Source organism: Rhipicephalus microplus, chromosome 3 (assembly GCF_043290135.1).
Source record: "Rhipicephalus microplus isolate Deutch F79 chromosome 3, USDA_Rmic, whole genome shotgun sequence".
Classification (NCBI taxonomy): Eukaryota; Metazoa; Arthropoda; class Arachnida; order Ixodida; family Ixodidae; genus Rhipicephalus; species Rhipicephalus microplus.
Window position 1 is genome coordinate 271,448,361 of NC_134702.1, and position 16,476 is coordinate 271,464,836.

Sequence of the window (16,476 nt, forward strand, 5' to 3'; positions counted from 1 at the left end):
TCAATGCCTGCAGTGATGACGATTTCTTGCACCTTTATCGGAGAGACATCGTCAAATTCGATGGAAATGCCTCTGTGAGTGCAAGTGCTTGCTGGTGTGTGTGTGTGGGATACATAGCATCTGTCAAATCCGGAGTCATAGATGTGGTGACTTTGCAGTGGAAGCGAACAGTCGGGCAATCAGAGAGCATAGACTCAACTGGCAGCTCCCCTATATAAAGAGTTTCGTTCTCGCTCAGTACAAGGTGACCACTAGCGCATTTGGCCAATGACTGCACTAAACTTGGCGTATGCAGCTCTGGCACGTCTGAGGGAATATTAATGCTGATCGTTGGCTCGGGCTACCCCGGTTTCTGAGAGTACTAGCATGTTCACAAGCAGAGTCGGTGTCTCCACGTGCCAAAAAGAAACTTGGTTTAATATAAGTGCAAAAGTTATGCTCACACGTTATGAAGCACAAAGTTAAGAAGCCAGCAATTGATATACAGTAATCTGTGCACTTTCATTCTTCTAAAGCTTCTGATAATCCAAATAAAAATGCCTACGTGCTTATAATTGTTCAGCTAATGCAAATGAACTAAATCACTAGTGCATGATCTTGAGCAAATGACAATTTCTTGGGCAAGTAAAGGTCTTCAATTAAAATTTCTAGGGACCAAACAAAAAAGAACCTGCATGCCCATTGCTTAATTTCACAAAGAAATCCAGGAAGCTGGTCTGCCTGCCGGTGTGCACATTTACAATTTTTCTAGGTCTCTCAAGGTGCTCAGCAGCTCACAAGCTGTCTGTAGTGTCTAAATAAAGATTTTCTAGCGCCCCGTGGGCCTCTGCGAATTTCACAACCACCCATCCAGCCAAAAATCAAGCCAAATGAATAATCAATATCTCAGTGGCAGTGAGTATTACCAGTTTTCCAATTTCGATGCACTCACTTTATATTGATATTTCTGAGCATCAGCAGCTGCCCAAAAGCATTTCTAACAATGAGTGCCAAGCCCCCCTGATTGACAAACAAATCTCCACAAGAACAATACGATGATGCAGCCACATTGATACATATTTTTGAAATAATAATAGAATTATTGAACTTTTTGGAGCAACATTCTCATCTGCAAGCACTTTACCTTGTTTCTCTGCAGTAGTGCTTGGACTTCTAGTATTCACCTGCTTCTATGTTGGTCTCCGTTAGTTCCCTGTTGTGTTGGCTGGCAAACAGCTGTTCCTCAATAACAGCAAAAATGAGATCTCAATTGCGCCCCCCCACCTGCATTTTTTCATGCTCGTTCAATACGAGTGGTTTTCTTTCAGTTTTAGCGTTCGACGGCAGTTTCAACACGCGGGTGATGTTATCGTATGTGCCCTCTAGGCGATGGAGATGGGCCGGGTCACTTGGTCTTTGCTTCAGCAGCGCTTGACCCACTCGTAAAAGTTACTATGCGCAGGGCATGTTATCAATTTGGACTTGTTATGGAACGTGGCGGCGACGGCAGAAACCCACCGAAATCGTCCATTTAATTGCTATCGCAATAATAGTGCAGTTTTTTACCGCTAAACAAATGTTTTGTGTTAGCTCTGCCTTCAGTTTCTAATTTGTTGATTTTTGTGCGTTTATATTCCCAATTATCGTGCCGACCCTGCATATAATGAGATGCTCTTTATAACAAACTTTTTTCAAAAATTTGTCAATTTCATTATATCCAGGTTTAACTGTAGACCACAAAGGGCAGTCACCTTGAAGGAGGCATCCATTTCCATTGACAGCACATCACTGTCCACAGGAAACAGTTCGAGGGAATATTCTTCTATGTCCAGCTCTCCGTACACTCCGCGTTCCTGTACAAAAGAAAATGCACAATGCAGTTGAGTACGCTAATAACGATACTGTTTATGACAATATATGTGATATAACAATGAAAAATGATGGCACCACCAATTTTTGTAAGCTTTCTATGACAAAACATCCCATATTGAATATAGAGATTGAAATCAGCTACAGCCCACACCAAAAGTGGATCATCGCAGAGTGAATAGTGGTGACAGCAATTACGCCAACGACGTGGTTGAGCAGCCTATGCAGGTACTGTCATTGCAGGAGATCCCAACGAATGATAGTCATAATAATTGCAATTAAATTACACAATAATGTTTTTTAATCATTTATTGCACTATTGAGTGGTTGAGGCACCTTCATGCTAGACACTAATCATACACAGTCATGAGCTGTATTTTGATTATCTGACAATATGCTTAGAGTTCCACGAGTCACCGCAGTCAATTTCACTGGCATAATCTCGACCAGTGTGTTTACTTATCTCTTCTTAATTGCCATTTCAAAAGTGAGATAAAGAGAATATCGTTTGATATCATGGTACTAATTACTATAAGTGGTTGAATTACAACTTGGCAACACAGGTGTACCACAGTGTGCAACACCGTGACGAGGATGATGGGAACAAGGACACACTTCGGCGCTTTGTAAAGTGTCCTTCTTCCTAGCGTCTTCGTCGCGGTGTTGCACTGTGCTTTACCATGCATCACCAACATGCCCAAATTTTCAGGTTATTAGGCAAAACATACAGTACCCTCGCAATCCAGACAAAGTAAACTGCTGTTAACGTAATCGTGCTAACAAGTAACGGCAGTGTGCTTATGTTACATGGTAAACGAAAATGCCGTTATGCCACTAACCACGGTTGTAGAAAATGGAAGCATTCTGGATAAAGAAGAAAGGCGACTTGTGCATAAGTGACCCATCAGTGGTCTTGCACATGTCTGAGTTCTAATTTTGCTCTTCGTTGCTTGCAAAGTTTTGATTTTCTCACGACTTTGTATTTTGATGAGCAGTAATTACGTGAGGCAGTGCCGTTTGCGCATGTGTGGTGTGGCAAATATATTCCCGTGCAAATAAATCAGCTGCGAGTGATGCTCTTTCTTTGTACTTCTTCGTTCTTCTTGAGGTGTTTTAGGTACCTAGAATTTTCCCTCATTATATTGTAGAAAATCAAGCCTGCAAACATCCATTTGGCAGTTAACTGAGCAAATAGCGGCGTCCATAGAGGATGAGTTAGCCGCCTTAACCAAATATGTTTTTGCGTAAAGCATGGATGGTGCTAACTGCGGTTCGACTTGGTGAACCGTGGTTGGTTATAACCCATAGTTAACTTGCCTCTGTAACATGATTATAAATAGACTAATTATATGAGGTCCCGCATTCACAATGTCCGAAGAAGCAGACACACTTACTTCCAGTTGGCGGACACAAGGCTGGCTCTTGCGGGGCACAAAGAACACATGGAACTCCTTACGCTGGCTGCTGGGCTGCCGAGCTTGCCTTGACGCCAATACATGCATGCATTGAAATTGATGCAATTACAACTGACAGGCTTTCAAAGGAGCCCTGCAACATTTTCTTAAAGCCCTATCTCTGCTTTAGATTTAGTGTTAAGTCAAAACAACAACCAGTGTAATGACAAATTATTTGCATAAACATCAGTTAATGCAGGATATTCTAGCATGCATGCAAAAGAAAAGCTACAAACTTCAAACTTATTGTTATAATCAGGACTTAAAAAAGAGAAGTTTCTATTTGTGTCTATGTGTATCTTTAGTGATGTAGTAGTTCTGCCAAAATACTCAGAGCAACAAGCTTATTACTGCGCAACAAAACAGCATTGCTCTTCACTGATGTACATTCCCTACTCCACTGGCACACTCAATTAGTGATGTCAAGATGAGCCACAGTTGCAGCTTGTAACAACAGAGTATTCCATTCTATATATTGACTTCTTGCACTTATAGTCCATCTCACCATGGCCATTCAGCATTGCCAAAGCTACACTGTGTAAGCAAGCCACATGCTTGCACATGAAAAGATAGTTACGATATTAATTGCCTTGCATTTAGCAGGGTGTAGACATTTACTTTTGTTTAGCATCTGCTGCTACACATCAATAAGTAATAACCTTATTTATTTATCATCACATTTCTGTAAGTGTTGTATCAGTAATCACAGGTGACTGTGGTTCAAAATCAACATGGCAGTACACATGCAGACGCGACTGTCCACTTCGATCCGAACTTACCATTGAAGCTCGTCCAACGCGCTTACAGCAACAAATGAATGTAATGAATGATCACTCTGTGCCTTCTCACGGTCACAAGAATGCATCAGATGATGATGATGATATATGGTGTTTTTTGGCGCAAGGGCCATTTGATGGCCAAAGAGCGCCAGTTCATGAGACAGGAATGTGGAGAATGATTGTGATTAGCGGCTGTATAAGGGCCATAAAATTCCTCACAGTAAAGTGGGTAAAAACATACAATTAATAAAATCATGACCATGCTGTGAAAGGTGTGTGTGGTGCGAATAGATGGCAAAAGTTAATGATAATAAAAACGATGGTGGACATGTATGGCATTAGCACAAGTGCCTCACTCGTTCATACCCTTGCGTCCAAGGGCCGTGAGGCAAGTGCTTTATTGTGTAGCCACCGCAGCGAAAACCTCTCTGGAGAGGTCATGCTACGGTATGCCCGGGTATATGATATGAAAGCTATGAATTTCTTTTAAAAACGCTAACAATGATTTGTGACTAAAAAGCGGTTCCCTACCGACGAACATTGCAGGGTGTAAAGGTATATGTTGTCGGTAGGGTGAAGGAAAGTGTTGTTTTCTTAGAGTGTCCAATTGTTTGCACTGAATCAAAATGTGAAGAACTGTTAGTGCTTCACCACATCTGTCACACAATGGTGGATCGCCACCGGAGAAAAGATATGAGTGTGTCGTGTATGTGTGTCCTATCCTGAGCCGCGTTAATGTTACCTCTGTGTGACGTGATTTTGATACTGGTGGCCAATGGCCAAGGTGTGGCTTGATAATGTGTAGTTTGTTTTGTGTGTGTGTATCCCACTTGCTCTGCCAGTAGTCCCTGAGTTTTCGTTTGAGAGACGGCTTAAGATCAAGGGCCGGGATTGATGTGGGTGTAATGGCGGTGCTTTCGTGGGCGGATGCAGCAAGCTGATCCGCCATCATGTTGCCTTGAATCTCACGGTGCCCTGGCACCCAGCACACAACAACATGTCGGTTGAGTGTGTAAAGTGTGCATAAAATGGAGTAAAGTGAAACGAGGACAGGGTTTTTTTGTTTTTTAAGACTGTGCAGAGCCGTTACCACACTGAGGGAGTCTGTATAAATTACTGCTTTTTGTATTTGTGATTGTTTGATGTGTTTAGCTGCCACAAGTATCGCGTAAGCTTCCGCTGTGAAAATACTAGTGCCTGGATGTAGAGGGCCAGTATCCGAAAAGGAAGGGCCAACAACAGCGTAGGACACAGAGGAGTTAGGCTTAGAGGCATCTGTAAAAAACTCAGGACGTGTGCATTTGTGTTGAAGTTCCAAGAAGTATGTTCGAATATGGGCAATAGGCGCATGTTTAGTAACTTCTAGGAAAGACACATCGCAATCTATAGTCTGCCACTGCCACGGTGGCGGGTATGCTACAGGAGCCATTAAACTGTGTTCGAGTGACACTCCAGTGTCCTCAGCTAGACCCTTCAGGCGAACTGAGAAGGACTGCCTCATTGAAGGCCTGTTTTGAAAAAGAATGGAGCTCGACAAGTCATTAATAGTAGAGTATAAGGGGTGCCTCTTGTCTGCTTTCACCTTAAGGAAATATACAAAGGACATGTAGGTTCTTTGCAGATGAAGCGACCACTCATTTGACTCAACGTAAAGGCTTTCTACGGGGCTGGTGCGAAAAGCACCCGTAGAAAGGCGGATGCCCGAATGGTGCACGGGATCCAGCATCTTCAAAGCACTTTGAGTTGCAGACTGATAAACAATGGCCCCATAATCTAAGCGGGTGCGAATTAGGCTTCTATACAGGTTCATGAGGCATTTCCTGTCACTACCCCACGTAGTACGTGACAACACTTTTATAACATTCATGGCTTTTAAACATTTTGTTTTTAAATACTTTATGTGGGGTACGAAGGTCAACTTGTTGTCCAAGATTAAGCCTAAGAATTTATGTTCGCCTTTGACGGACAGACGTTGCTCGTTCAGTCGAATGTCAGGTTCCGAGTGCATGCCTCTCTTTCGAGAGAACAAGACACACGTGCTTTTTTGTGGGTTAAGTCGAAATCCGTTTTCATCTGCCCATTTGGAGACCTTATTTAAACCCAGCTGAACCTGCCGCTCACACATGGCCAAGTTGCATGACGTGAAGCCAAGCTGAACGTCGTCGACATATGTACAATAGAACATATTGCGGGGAATGAACAAGTGCAAAGAATTCATTTTAATAATAAAAAGTGTGCAACTAAGCACACCACCTTGTGGCACGCCTGTTTCCTGGACAAATGTTTGGGAGAGCACACTGCCCAGACGGACACGGAATGTCCGGTTTGACAGGTAACTTTCGATTATATGAAACATTCTTCCGCGCACACCAAGGTGGGACAGATCTCTTAGAATTCCGAAACGCCATGTTGTATCATAAGCCTTTTCGATATCGAGGAACACAGAGAGAAAATATTGTTTATGGACGAAGGCGTCTCTGATCTGTGCCTCGATACGAACAAGGTGGTCTGTGGTGGATCTGCTTTCTCGAAACCCGCACTGAAATGGGTCGAGCAAATTGTTTGTTTCAAGGATATGTACAAGTCGGCAGTTTTTCATTTTTTCGAAGACTTTGCACAAGCAGCTTGTAAGTGCTATAGGCCTATAACTCGAGGGTAAAGAAGGGTCCTTGCCCTCTTTCAAAATGGGAATAACAATAGCCTCTTTCCAGGAGGTAGGAATAGTGCCAGAAGACCAAATAGCATTGTACAAACAAAGTAAGGTTTTTCGGGTTTCGTTTGGTAGGTTTTTTAACATTTCATATATCACACGGTCAGAACCTGGGGCAGAAGTACTGCAGGAGTTTAGAGATGTTCGGAGCTTAGCTAGACTGAAAGCTTGGTTATATGCCTCGTATCTAGTGGATTTGTCTTCAAGTTTCTGCTTTTCTATTCTTGTTCTGTATTTTTGGAAAGTGTCAGTATAGTGGGACGAGCTGGATACCTGTTCGAAGTGTGCACCGAGGAAGTTTGCCTGATCTTCCAAGGTATCACCCTGAGTGTTTACGAGTGGAAGTGTGTGTACTTGTTTTCCTGCTATCCTACCGACCATGTTCCAGACTTTAGCCTCCTGTGTGTATGAATTAACCTCTGATAAAAACTTCTGCCAGCTTTCTCTTCTGGCCTGCCGACGCGTTCTCCTGCCTTGAGACTTTATTTTCTTGAAGGTTTCAAGATTTTCGGCTGTCGGTGAGTTCTGAAGCAGCCTCCAAGCTCTGTTTTGCTGTTTGCGCGCGTTTCGGCATTCAGAGTTCCACCATGGCACACATCGTTTTCCAGGGTGTCCATTTGTTTGTGGGATGCACTTTGTTGCAGCATCAATCAAAAACGCTGTGAAGTAGTTCACAGCAACATCAATGTTCAAAGTACAGATGTCATTCCAACCTAGACAAGCGATAGTATAAAACTGTTCCCAGTCGGCTCTGTTTATGAGCCACTTGGGAACACGTGGTGGACACTCAGTTACTGTCGTTGTGCTCAAAACTACGGGGAAGTGGTCACTTCCGTACAGATTACTGACGACTTTCCACTGGAGTAGAGGCACAAGAGATGGAGATACTATGCTCAGGTCTATGGAGGAGTAGGTGTTATTAGCGAGGTTATAATAGGTTGGTTCTTTTCGGTTTAGAAGACATGCGCTCGACGAGATAAGGAACTGTTCGATCAGTCGGCCTCGCGCGTCATACCGAGAGTCACCCCATAGCCTGCTATGCGCATTAAAGTCTCCAAGGAGAACATAAGGCTCCGGAAGTTCATGAATTAGAGAGTGTAAATAGCGTTTTTGCAGCTGATAGCTAGGAGGAATGTAAATAGTGCAGATTGTGATCAGTTTATCAAAAAGAACCGCTCGAACAGCCACTGCCTCAAGGGATGTTTGGAGTTGTAAGTGTGTGCATGCTATTCCTTGATTCACTATGATGGCAACACCTCCGGATAATGTCATAGCATCAACACGGTCTTTTCGGAAAATAACGTATTTACGAAGAAAATTTGTGTGTTTTAAACTAAGGTGTGTTTCTTGTACACACAGCACTTTTGGCGAGTGTTCATGTAAGAGTTCTTGAATGTCGTCAAGGTTTCTGAGAAGGCCCCTGACGTTCCATTGTATAATTTGAGTGTTCATGGTGAATGTGAAATAGTGCTGTGTGTACGAAAAGCGAGTGGCTGTTTAGGCAGGGAGTTTGAGTTCACTTAACAGGGCCGTCACCAGGCCCTGTTATTTGCTTTTTTGTTTTCTTGGCGCGCTCCAAGGAGCCACACCGCTCTTTCGGCACCAAGGGTGCCGACGTATCCATTGCCTCCTCGGAGGCACTGGATGCCCGCACGTGCGGGCTTTTAGTTCGAATTTCGGGCCTCGCCTGGTGAGGGGAGGCCTTGAGACCTGAAGACTCTGCAGTCTCCGGTCTCTGTTTGGGAGTAGGCGGTGAAGCCTGGGCTACAGCCGCCTTGGGGGCAGGTGCCACAACCGCCGCCTCGATATGCGCGGGCCGAAGGGGTGGCGAGGGCTAGTGCGGCGTTGCCCCCTGACACGCCGCATCAGCATATGTTGCGCCGTAAAATGGCGACACTCTTCTTGCTTCTTTGAATGTGATGTTTTCTTTGACTTTAAGAGTGATTATTTCTTTTTATTTCTTCCAGTTAGGACACGAACGCGAATACGCGGCGTGTTCCCCGTCACAATTCACGCAGTGAGGCGCAGTAACACAGTTATCAGATGGGTGGCCGTGGCTACCACATCTTGCACAAGTTTCCTGACCCCGGCAGTTCTGCGAGCCATGACGAAATCATTGACATTTATAACATCGTCTTGGATTGGGAATGTAGGGACGGACAGAGAGTTTGATGTAGCCTGTGTCTATAGATGAAGGCAGTGTGCTAGATGCGAAAGTCAGTATTAAATGTTTGGTAGGTATTTCTTTGTTATCGTGTCTGATGACGATTCGTTTCACATCTGTGACATTTTGCTCTTTCCACCCTTCAAGCAGTTCCTGTTCAGACATTTCAAGAAGGTCTGCTTCTGAAACAACTCCACATGAGGTGTTCATTGATCTATGAGGTGAAACAGATACTGGGATATTACCAAATGCTACGAGAGTGCCAAGTTTTTCATAATGGTGCTTTTCAGGCAGCTCAAGGAGAAGGTCTCCACTAGCCATCTTTGTAACCTTGTATCCTGGGCCAAAGAGCTCAGTCAGAGATTTAGCAACAAGAAATGGAGATATGGCTCTGGCTTGTTTTGTTGGGTTTTCGCTGTGCACTACATAGAATTTCGGAAAGCATTGTCTGGGTTGGCTGAAAATTGATATTTCATCGGTGCGTCCTCTCTTAGGCGGAAGACGATCTAGGAGACGGGGAAATGCAGGTGTTCCCATAGTTGTGTACTTATTTTTCGGCAGCAATGGCGACCACCCACCATGGAGTCCAACCAGGGGACGCTGAAGCACTCAATAGCATAAGGCTGCAGACACCAGCCGTACATTGCCACTATAACCAAATATAACTACTCAAGGTTGAGTAATTACACAACGTTAACCCTCGCCGCCAGGAAGTTTGGAAGTAAACAGAAGAGAGTAGAAGACAGGACAGATAAATAGTAAGAGATAAAGGCGAAGATGTAGGGAGAGAGAGATAGGAAAAGGCGACTGCCGATTTCCCCTGGGTGGGTCAGCCCAGGGGTGCCGTCTACGTGAAGCCGGGGCCAAAGGGGTGTGTTGCCTCTGCCGGGGGGCCTTAGCGGTCCAATAACCCAGCGTCGGCTCAACCCCCAGGATCCCCTTTTCCCCGGACACGGCAAAGCCACGCACGGCTAGGCGTGGGAGGGAGTAGAAACTCCCCCGTTAGCTCGGGTCCGTGGTGTCGCTACACACCAAACGCCTGCTTTCACAAGCGCCCCTGCGAGGTGAAAGAATGCATCAGGAGCGCTCTGTCAATATTGGCGAGATAAGCCGCTTTTTTAACCATGCCTGCTAAGCCCAATGCACTGAGAATTTCATAGGGATTCATGGAAATAGTGTAATGTAGTCACAAATACATTGCTGGCAAAATGCCAAGACATAAATCTAAAGCAAATACAAGCATCAGCTTGGAACTTAGAGGCTACAGAGTGCACGACGACGATGCGATAAACTCGAGCCGAAGGGCACCAGTGTCGATGGGTGCAGCCATGTTCTGCTTTTTTTGGCCCTGTCATCTGCTCGCTGAGTGTGTGCGAACAGATGCCAGGATGATGCTTAGTAGATAACGTGGTGTGGATGAATACATTTTGGGGAGTCCAATCACCCTTTCTATTGGTTGAGGGGCCTGTCGCAGAAACGAGATGAGACAAGCGTAGACTGTCTTCGATGCAAACGAAAAGCAAGAATCTCCTTTTTTTATCTGCTTATTGACGCGCACGTTCTTCCGTGCCCGTTGTCTTCTTCTTCTCCTTGTCTTCAGCGAGCTTCAATAGCTTCTGGCCCGCATGAAGTTTTTTTCCCCTCATTGGAAACAACCTTTAAGTTGGTAGATGTGTTGTACAGATCTCCAAATTAGTTTTTCATTGGTTTTCAAAAGGCAGGAGCGTATCTTCCAGTCGACTCACGAATCAACTTCCATGACTTTCGCCAAGTTCCAAAGTGTTCTAGGAGTGTGTGAACCAAGCAATACGATGTCTCCTCAGTTCAGTCTCGTTTCTTGTTTACTTACGTAACCTTGCTCTCTCAATTCCTTCAGGTATTCCTTGTTCCATTTTTTCCACCAATCTTTCATGATGTTTTGCTGCTTTCTCCGGATTTCTTCAATTTCGACTTCGTTTCGATCTTAGCCATTGCCTGGAAGTCTGTATTTTCCCCCTATTATGTCAGCCAGCACAATAGATAGCGGCTCATCTGGTTCGCTGTGTACATAAGTCAACCGCCTGTTGTTAAGCACCGCTTCAACTTCAGTAGAGATTGTTTCCATCTCTTCTCTGGTTAGCAGTCTTTTTCCGATGATCTTCCTCAGAGATAATTTCATGCTTCGTATTATCCTTTCAAAGAAGCCTCCCCACCAAGGCCCTTGTTCGGCGATATAAACTTCCACTTTATTTGATCTCCTTCGTTAGCTCTTTTAAGACTTTTTTTTGTAATTCCTTTAGCATACACTTGACTTCTCTGTTGGCTTTTTTGAATGTTTTTGCGCTGTCACTATATAATGTGCGACATTTTCTCGCTGTAAATTTTCTGAATGCATATAAGAACACTTCTGTTTTACTCTAGTCCACAACTTCGAGATGTACATCTCTTGTTGTTGCACACACAAATACTGCGATGTATAGTTTTGTTATGCCTTTCACGGCGTCTTTTATAAGCATTGGGCCTGGAAAATCTACACCAGTCACTTTAAATGGTTGTCGCCCGTTGAGCCTGTCAGCAGGCAAAGGTGCTGTTTCTTGCTGAATTGGTTTAGCGTCAAATCGCTGACATTTAAAACATACGTGAGGAGGAGGAGGAGGAGGATTAAAAGAGGAAGGACAGGGAGGTTAGCCAGTTCTCAGACTGGCTGGCTACCCTGTACTGGGGAAGGGGGTAAGGGGATAAAAGATGAGAGAAAAGAGACGTTGAAAAAAAAAGGAGAGAAGGTCATGAGACGATCCACTATGCTGCTTACAGTCTGTCTCTAAGACCACTTGCCCGCAGAAAGCGCAACAACGCTCTCAATGCCTTATGTACAGAGAACGGTCACGACCAATGTCCTAATACCCTTTCTTCCGACAATTGGCAATTATCTAGTCTATCTAAAGCTTTCGACAGCTCTTTTCTTGGCACGCTGAAGCAAGGACACTCGCAGAGAAGATGGGAGAAAGTCTCTGCGCAGTTACAGGTGTCACATGTCGGGCTGCTGGCCATTCCGATTCGAAACGAATAAGCATTCGTAAAGGCCGCCCCAATCCACAGACGGCACAAAAGTGTCTCCTCAGCTCTGGTTATTCCTGTAGGTGTGGTTCCAAATTATGAAGGACGTTGGTGAATGCCGGTGAATTCCAATGAGCGTGTGTCAGTTCTCGTGCAAGTGATCAAAGCCTTGCAACGGCGTCCGTTCTTGATAATGCTATAGCTGCACAAGGGGCATCATCATGAGCAGATTGGGCTGCTTCATCTGCACAGTCGTTTCCATCAATGCTGCAGTGGCCTGGTATCCATTGATACACTATGTCATGTTTCTCTATAGCCCGGTGATGAAGCAGTCGTATTTCAGCAATTAGCTGTTTGTTTGGTCCATGACGATATGGCGAGGCAATGCCCTGGAGGGCTGCTTTGGAGTCGGAGAAGATTGACCATGTCTGTTGCGGTTCTTCAACTAGGAACTCCATAGCGACACGAATGGCGGCGAGTTCTGCCGCCGTGGATGGTGTCAGATGCGAGGTCCTGAACTTTATCGTGATGAATTTCTCAGGAATTACCACTGCGCCTCTTGAACATGTTGAAGTGACGGACCCATCCGTGTAAATGTAAATGCGTCCACTGTGTTTCTCATGCAGAAACAGTAATGTTTGTTTTAGGGCCAAATTTAAATTTTTCTTTTTTTGCATTCCGGGGATGGTTATCAGAGCTTCCAGTGGATGTAGACACCACAATGGTAACGACAGTCTTTATGCGTACGTGAAGTTCGTGGGAATCACCATGCGATGTGGGGCAATAATAGAGCAGAACGCAGAGCGTGGCCTGGAAGTTGGAAGGGAGGCGAGGTGATACGATTGAATCCGGGTGGCACGTCTTATGTGCGTTCTTAAAGCATCGGCACGAATGTAGGTTGTGATAGGGTGTTCATGAGCAATTGCGACAGTCGCTGCTGAGGATGCGCATCTCCGAAGCCCGAGGCATATTCTCAGTGCTTGAGCTTGTAATGACTGGAGGACGCGTACATTTGTTATGCGGGCCTTGCCAAGCACAGGTAGGCTGTAACGCATAAAGCCAAGAAAAAGTACAGCATACAGTTGAAGCATGGCTCAGACCGATGCACCCCATGATTTTTCCGCAAGAAAGCTTAGGACGTGAGTGATCATGGTCAGTTTTTTCTTCATGTGAGCGATATGAGGGCTCCAAGACAAGTCACGATCTATTATTACTCCCAGGAAACGGTGGGTCTTTTGATAGCTGATCGTGTGTCCATTAATTCTGATGCGGTATGGCGTCATTGTCTTGCACGTAAACGCAACCAGTGAGCATTTCTCAGATGACAGCTCCAGTCCTCGTCCTTGAAAGTAGTTTGACGTCATTGTAGCCGCTGTATGAAGCCTGGCTGGTACGTGTAGACGCGTGACCCCCGATGCCCAGATGCAGATGTCGTCCGCGTATATCGACAGATGTACGGAGTGTGGCAGGACGTCAACGAGGCCGATGAGCGCAAGGTTGAAAAGTATGGGGCTTAAGACCCCACCTTGAGATACGCCGCGATAAGTATGATGGTGCCTTGTTGCACCATCTTCTGTCTGAACAAAGAAAGTTCTGTCCTTCAAATAGCTGTAGATCCATTGGTAAACACGGCCTCCCAATCCAATGCTACCCAAGGCATCCATGATGGTTTCATGTAGTACATTGTCATATGCAGCCTTAATATCCAAGAAAAGTGCCGCTGATAATCTCTTTAGGCTTTTCTGCTGTTGTACAGACATGACAAGATCAACAACATTGTCTATGGAAGACCGTCCACGTCGAAAGCCAGTCAAAGCATCGGGGTACATATTGTTATGTTCCAGGTACCACTCTAAGCGAGTTAGCACCATTCGCTCCATCACCTTTCCAAAACAGCTGGCAAGTGCAATGGGGCGATAGGAGGCCATGTCCAGAGGCGATTTGCCTGGTTTGAGCAGGGGCACAAGGCGGCTGCATTTCCACGAAAGAGGAACCAAACCGTTGCTCCACGAGTCATTGTATACAGCTAGAAGGGCACGCCGAGCTGTTTGTCCTAGGTTAGCAAGGGCCATGTAAGTGACTCCATCGGGTCCAGGCGACGACGAGCGCTTGCATGCTGCCAATGCTGCCTGAAGCTCCTCTAGAGAAAACATATTGTCCATCCGAGTGTCTCTGGACACCGGCGCGTTTCGTAGGTTACTCATGTTGATCCCGGACCCCTTGTTTGCAACTCTGGCGCAGAAGTCTTCTGCTACATCGATTTCCCGTCAGCTTTAGTGGAGAGCAAGGCATTTGAACAAGTGATGCTGTTGTGGCAATGTTCGTAGGCCGCGGATTATTCTCCATATTTGCGAAAGAAGTTTGTGGGGATCGAGCGACTCGCATAGTGACTTCCATCGTAGCGACTGTAGTGCATTTATTCGACATTGAATTTTATTTTGTAGACGTCTCGCCTCCCTCGAGTCGTAGATGGATTTCGTGCGCCTATAACGTCGTTCGGCGCGACGACGGATTGCTCGAAGTCTCTCCAACTCCACCTCATATTTGTGAAAATCTGGCAAAAGTTCACAATTAAACGTTGCCTCTTGGATAGCGGCCTTCATTATACCTTCTAGGCTTTCAAGAGAACCTTCTTGGTTTCTCTCACATTGCTTCTCTGTGGATGATCTGTACTTTGACCAGTCTATCCGTGAAGCGGGCACGATTTGTGACTTGCTTAGCCCCTTGATCTTTATATAGGTGGGGATGTGCTCCCTGCCATGCGTTTCATTGTCTGCAAACCACTGCACCTTGGTACTTAGGCTACTTGACGCAAAAGTTAGGTCGAGACAGCTACTATATGTCAGACCCCGTAAAAACGTGGGAGTGCCATCATTTAAACAATATAGTTGGTGGTCAGATGCAAAGGAGGACACATTCCTTTCCCGACGGTCCATTTTCTGGCTTCCCATGAATACATACATGAAACATACATGAATAAATATCGACACCAGTTGCCTTCCTTAGATTATCCAATATTTTGTTCTAAGCTGCACAAGTGTTGCACTGACTCCTCCACGTAACGCGAGTTAATGTACATGTCATACTAGCAGCTTTGTAGTGGCCGTCCACTTTGGTAGCACAACTGGATGGTTTTCGTTGTATCTCAGTCCACTTTGAGACAGACGACCCTTGTGCCTTATTAGCCCTTGCTGATCTTTAATGACCTCCCTACCACAAAGACACATCCTTGCTGTCTTAGTCATATTGCTCTTGTTGAGTATAATATGTTCCGGTATCTGTCGTTGCTCCAGTTTTATTATCGCCGTCTCTGCATTCTTCGGTTCCTCAAAACTCAGATCACCGATTACTTGCCTCTTTTTTATAATCTGTATGTATCTCAGAACCCAGGCCGTTACTCTGAGCAATCTCATGCAGGTTCCATACTTCTCTGCATCGACCACAGCCGGTATCGACGTGTACAGGTTAGTCGCATAACATTCACTCTTTTTTCGTCTCCGTCTGCTCTGCGGTCTCATTTTCTATAACAAGCCATTTCGGACCATGCCAACATAGTCCCGACTATCAAAGTCTTTGCGCTTACACCTTTGGTCATGAGATCAGCTGGGTTCTCTTCACTTGCAATGTATTTCCACTCTGACAGCTTCGTTTTCTCTTTTATCTCCTTCACCCTATTTCCTACAAAGATGTTTCGTTTTTTTTTTCTTTCCGTCTAGCCAACTAAGAACAATGATGGAGTCCGTCCAGTATGTTTTAGCATCTATCTTCTTTACAAATCCAATTCTGATGGATTCAGAAAGACGTGCAGACAGCAACGCAGCCTTTAACTCAAGTCGTGGTAAATATATTTGCTTCATTGGCGCTATTCTTCCTTTTGCGATCAGTATTTCGGCCTCCTTTTTTCTTCTCGTGATTTATCATATAGGCTGCTGCTCCGTATGCATATGGACTTGCATCTGAAAACAAGTGAAGCTCCGTGCGAATAGGCTTCCTTCTTTATCTTACATCAAACTATTGTGGTACACTGAACTCTTGAATAGATTCCAGCTCTTTAATCAATCTACACCAAGTCTCCATTTCATCATCTGGCAGCTAGTCATTCCAAGACGTCCCTTCCCTCCACATGTTTTGTATTTCTCGCTTGGCTGTTACCATAAATGGAGTAAAGAGTCCCAGAGGATCGCATACTCTTGCAGTGAGCTGTAACATTTGGCACTTCGTTAGCACACCGCTGGTATCGATGTCTTTTATGTCAAACGATGGTAGGTACAGCCTATCTTCTTTGAAGTTCCATGTGATGCCAAGGACCTTTATTTCGGTGGAAGCCTTGAAGCTCGCGTTTCCCTCTTCCTTCACGTTTTGTTGTGATCGAGGCTCATTTGTGTTCAACTTTCTGAGCCACTGACAATTTTCAAAAATCTCCTTTAATTCCCAGTAAAGTTTTCGGAATTCCTTGGGTGATTCAGCTCCCATTATCACGTCGTC

The 16,476-nt window shown here is 45.0% G+C and overlaps 1 protein-coding gene across 1 annotated transcript in view; it reads right to left on the minus strand.

Annotated features, from left to right (window-relative positions):
* LOC119167957 (vacuolar protein sorting-associated protein 33A) overlaps nt 1-16,476 on the minus strand; it is a 177,170-nt gene that overhangs the window by 126,767 nt on the left and 33,927 nt on the right. Inside the window, exons 4-5 of the mRNA XM_037419419.2 lie at nt 3,243-3,330; nt 1,731-1,832 (exon numbers count right to left, since the gene is read on the minus strand). Of these exons, the coding sequence (XP_037275316.1) occupies nt 1,731-1,832; nt 3,243-3,330 (190 nt within the window). The remainder of the gene's footprint in view (nt 1-1,730; nt 1,833-3,242; nt 3,331-16,476) is intronic.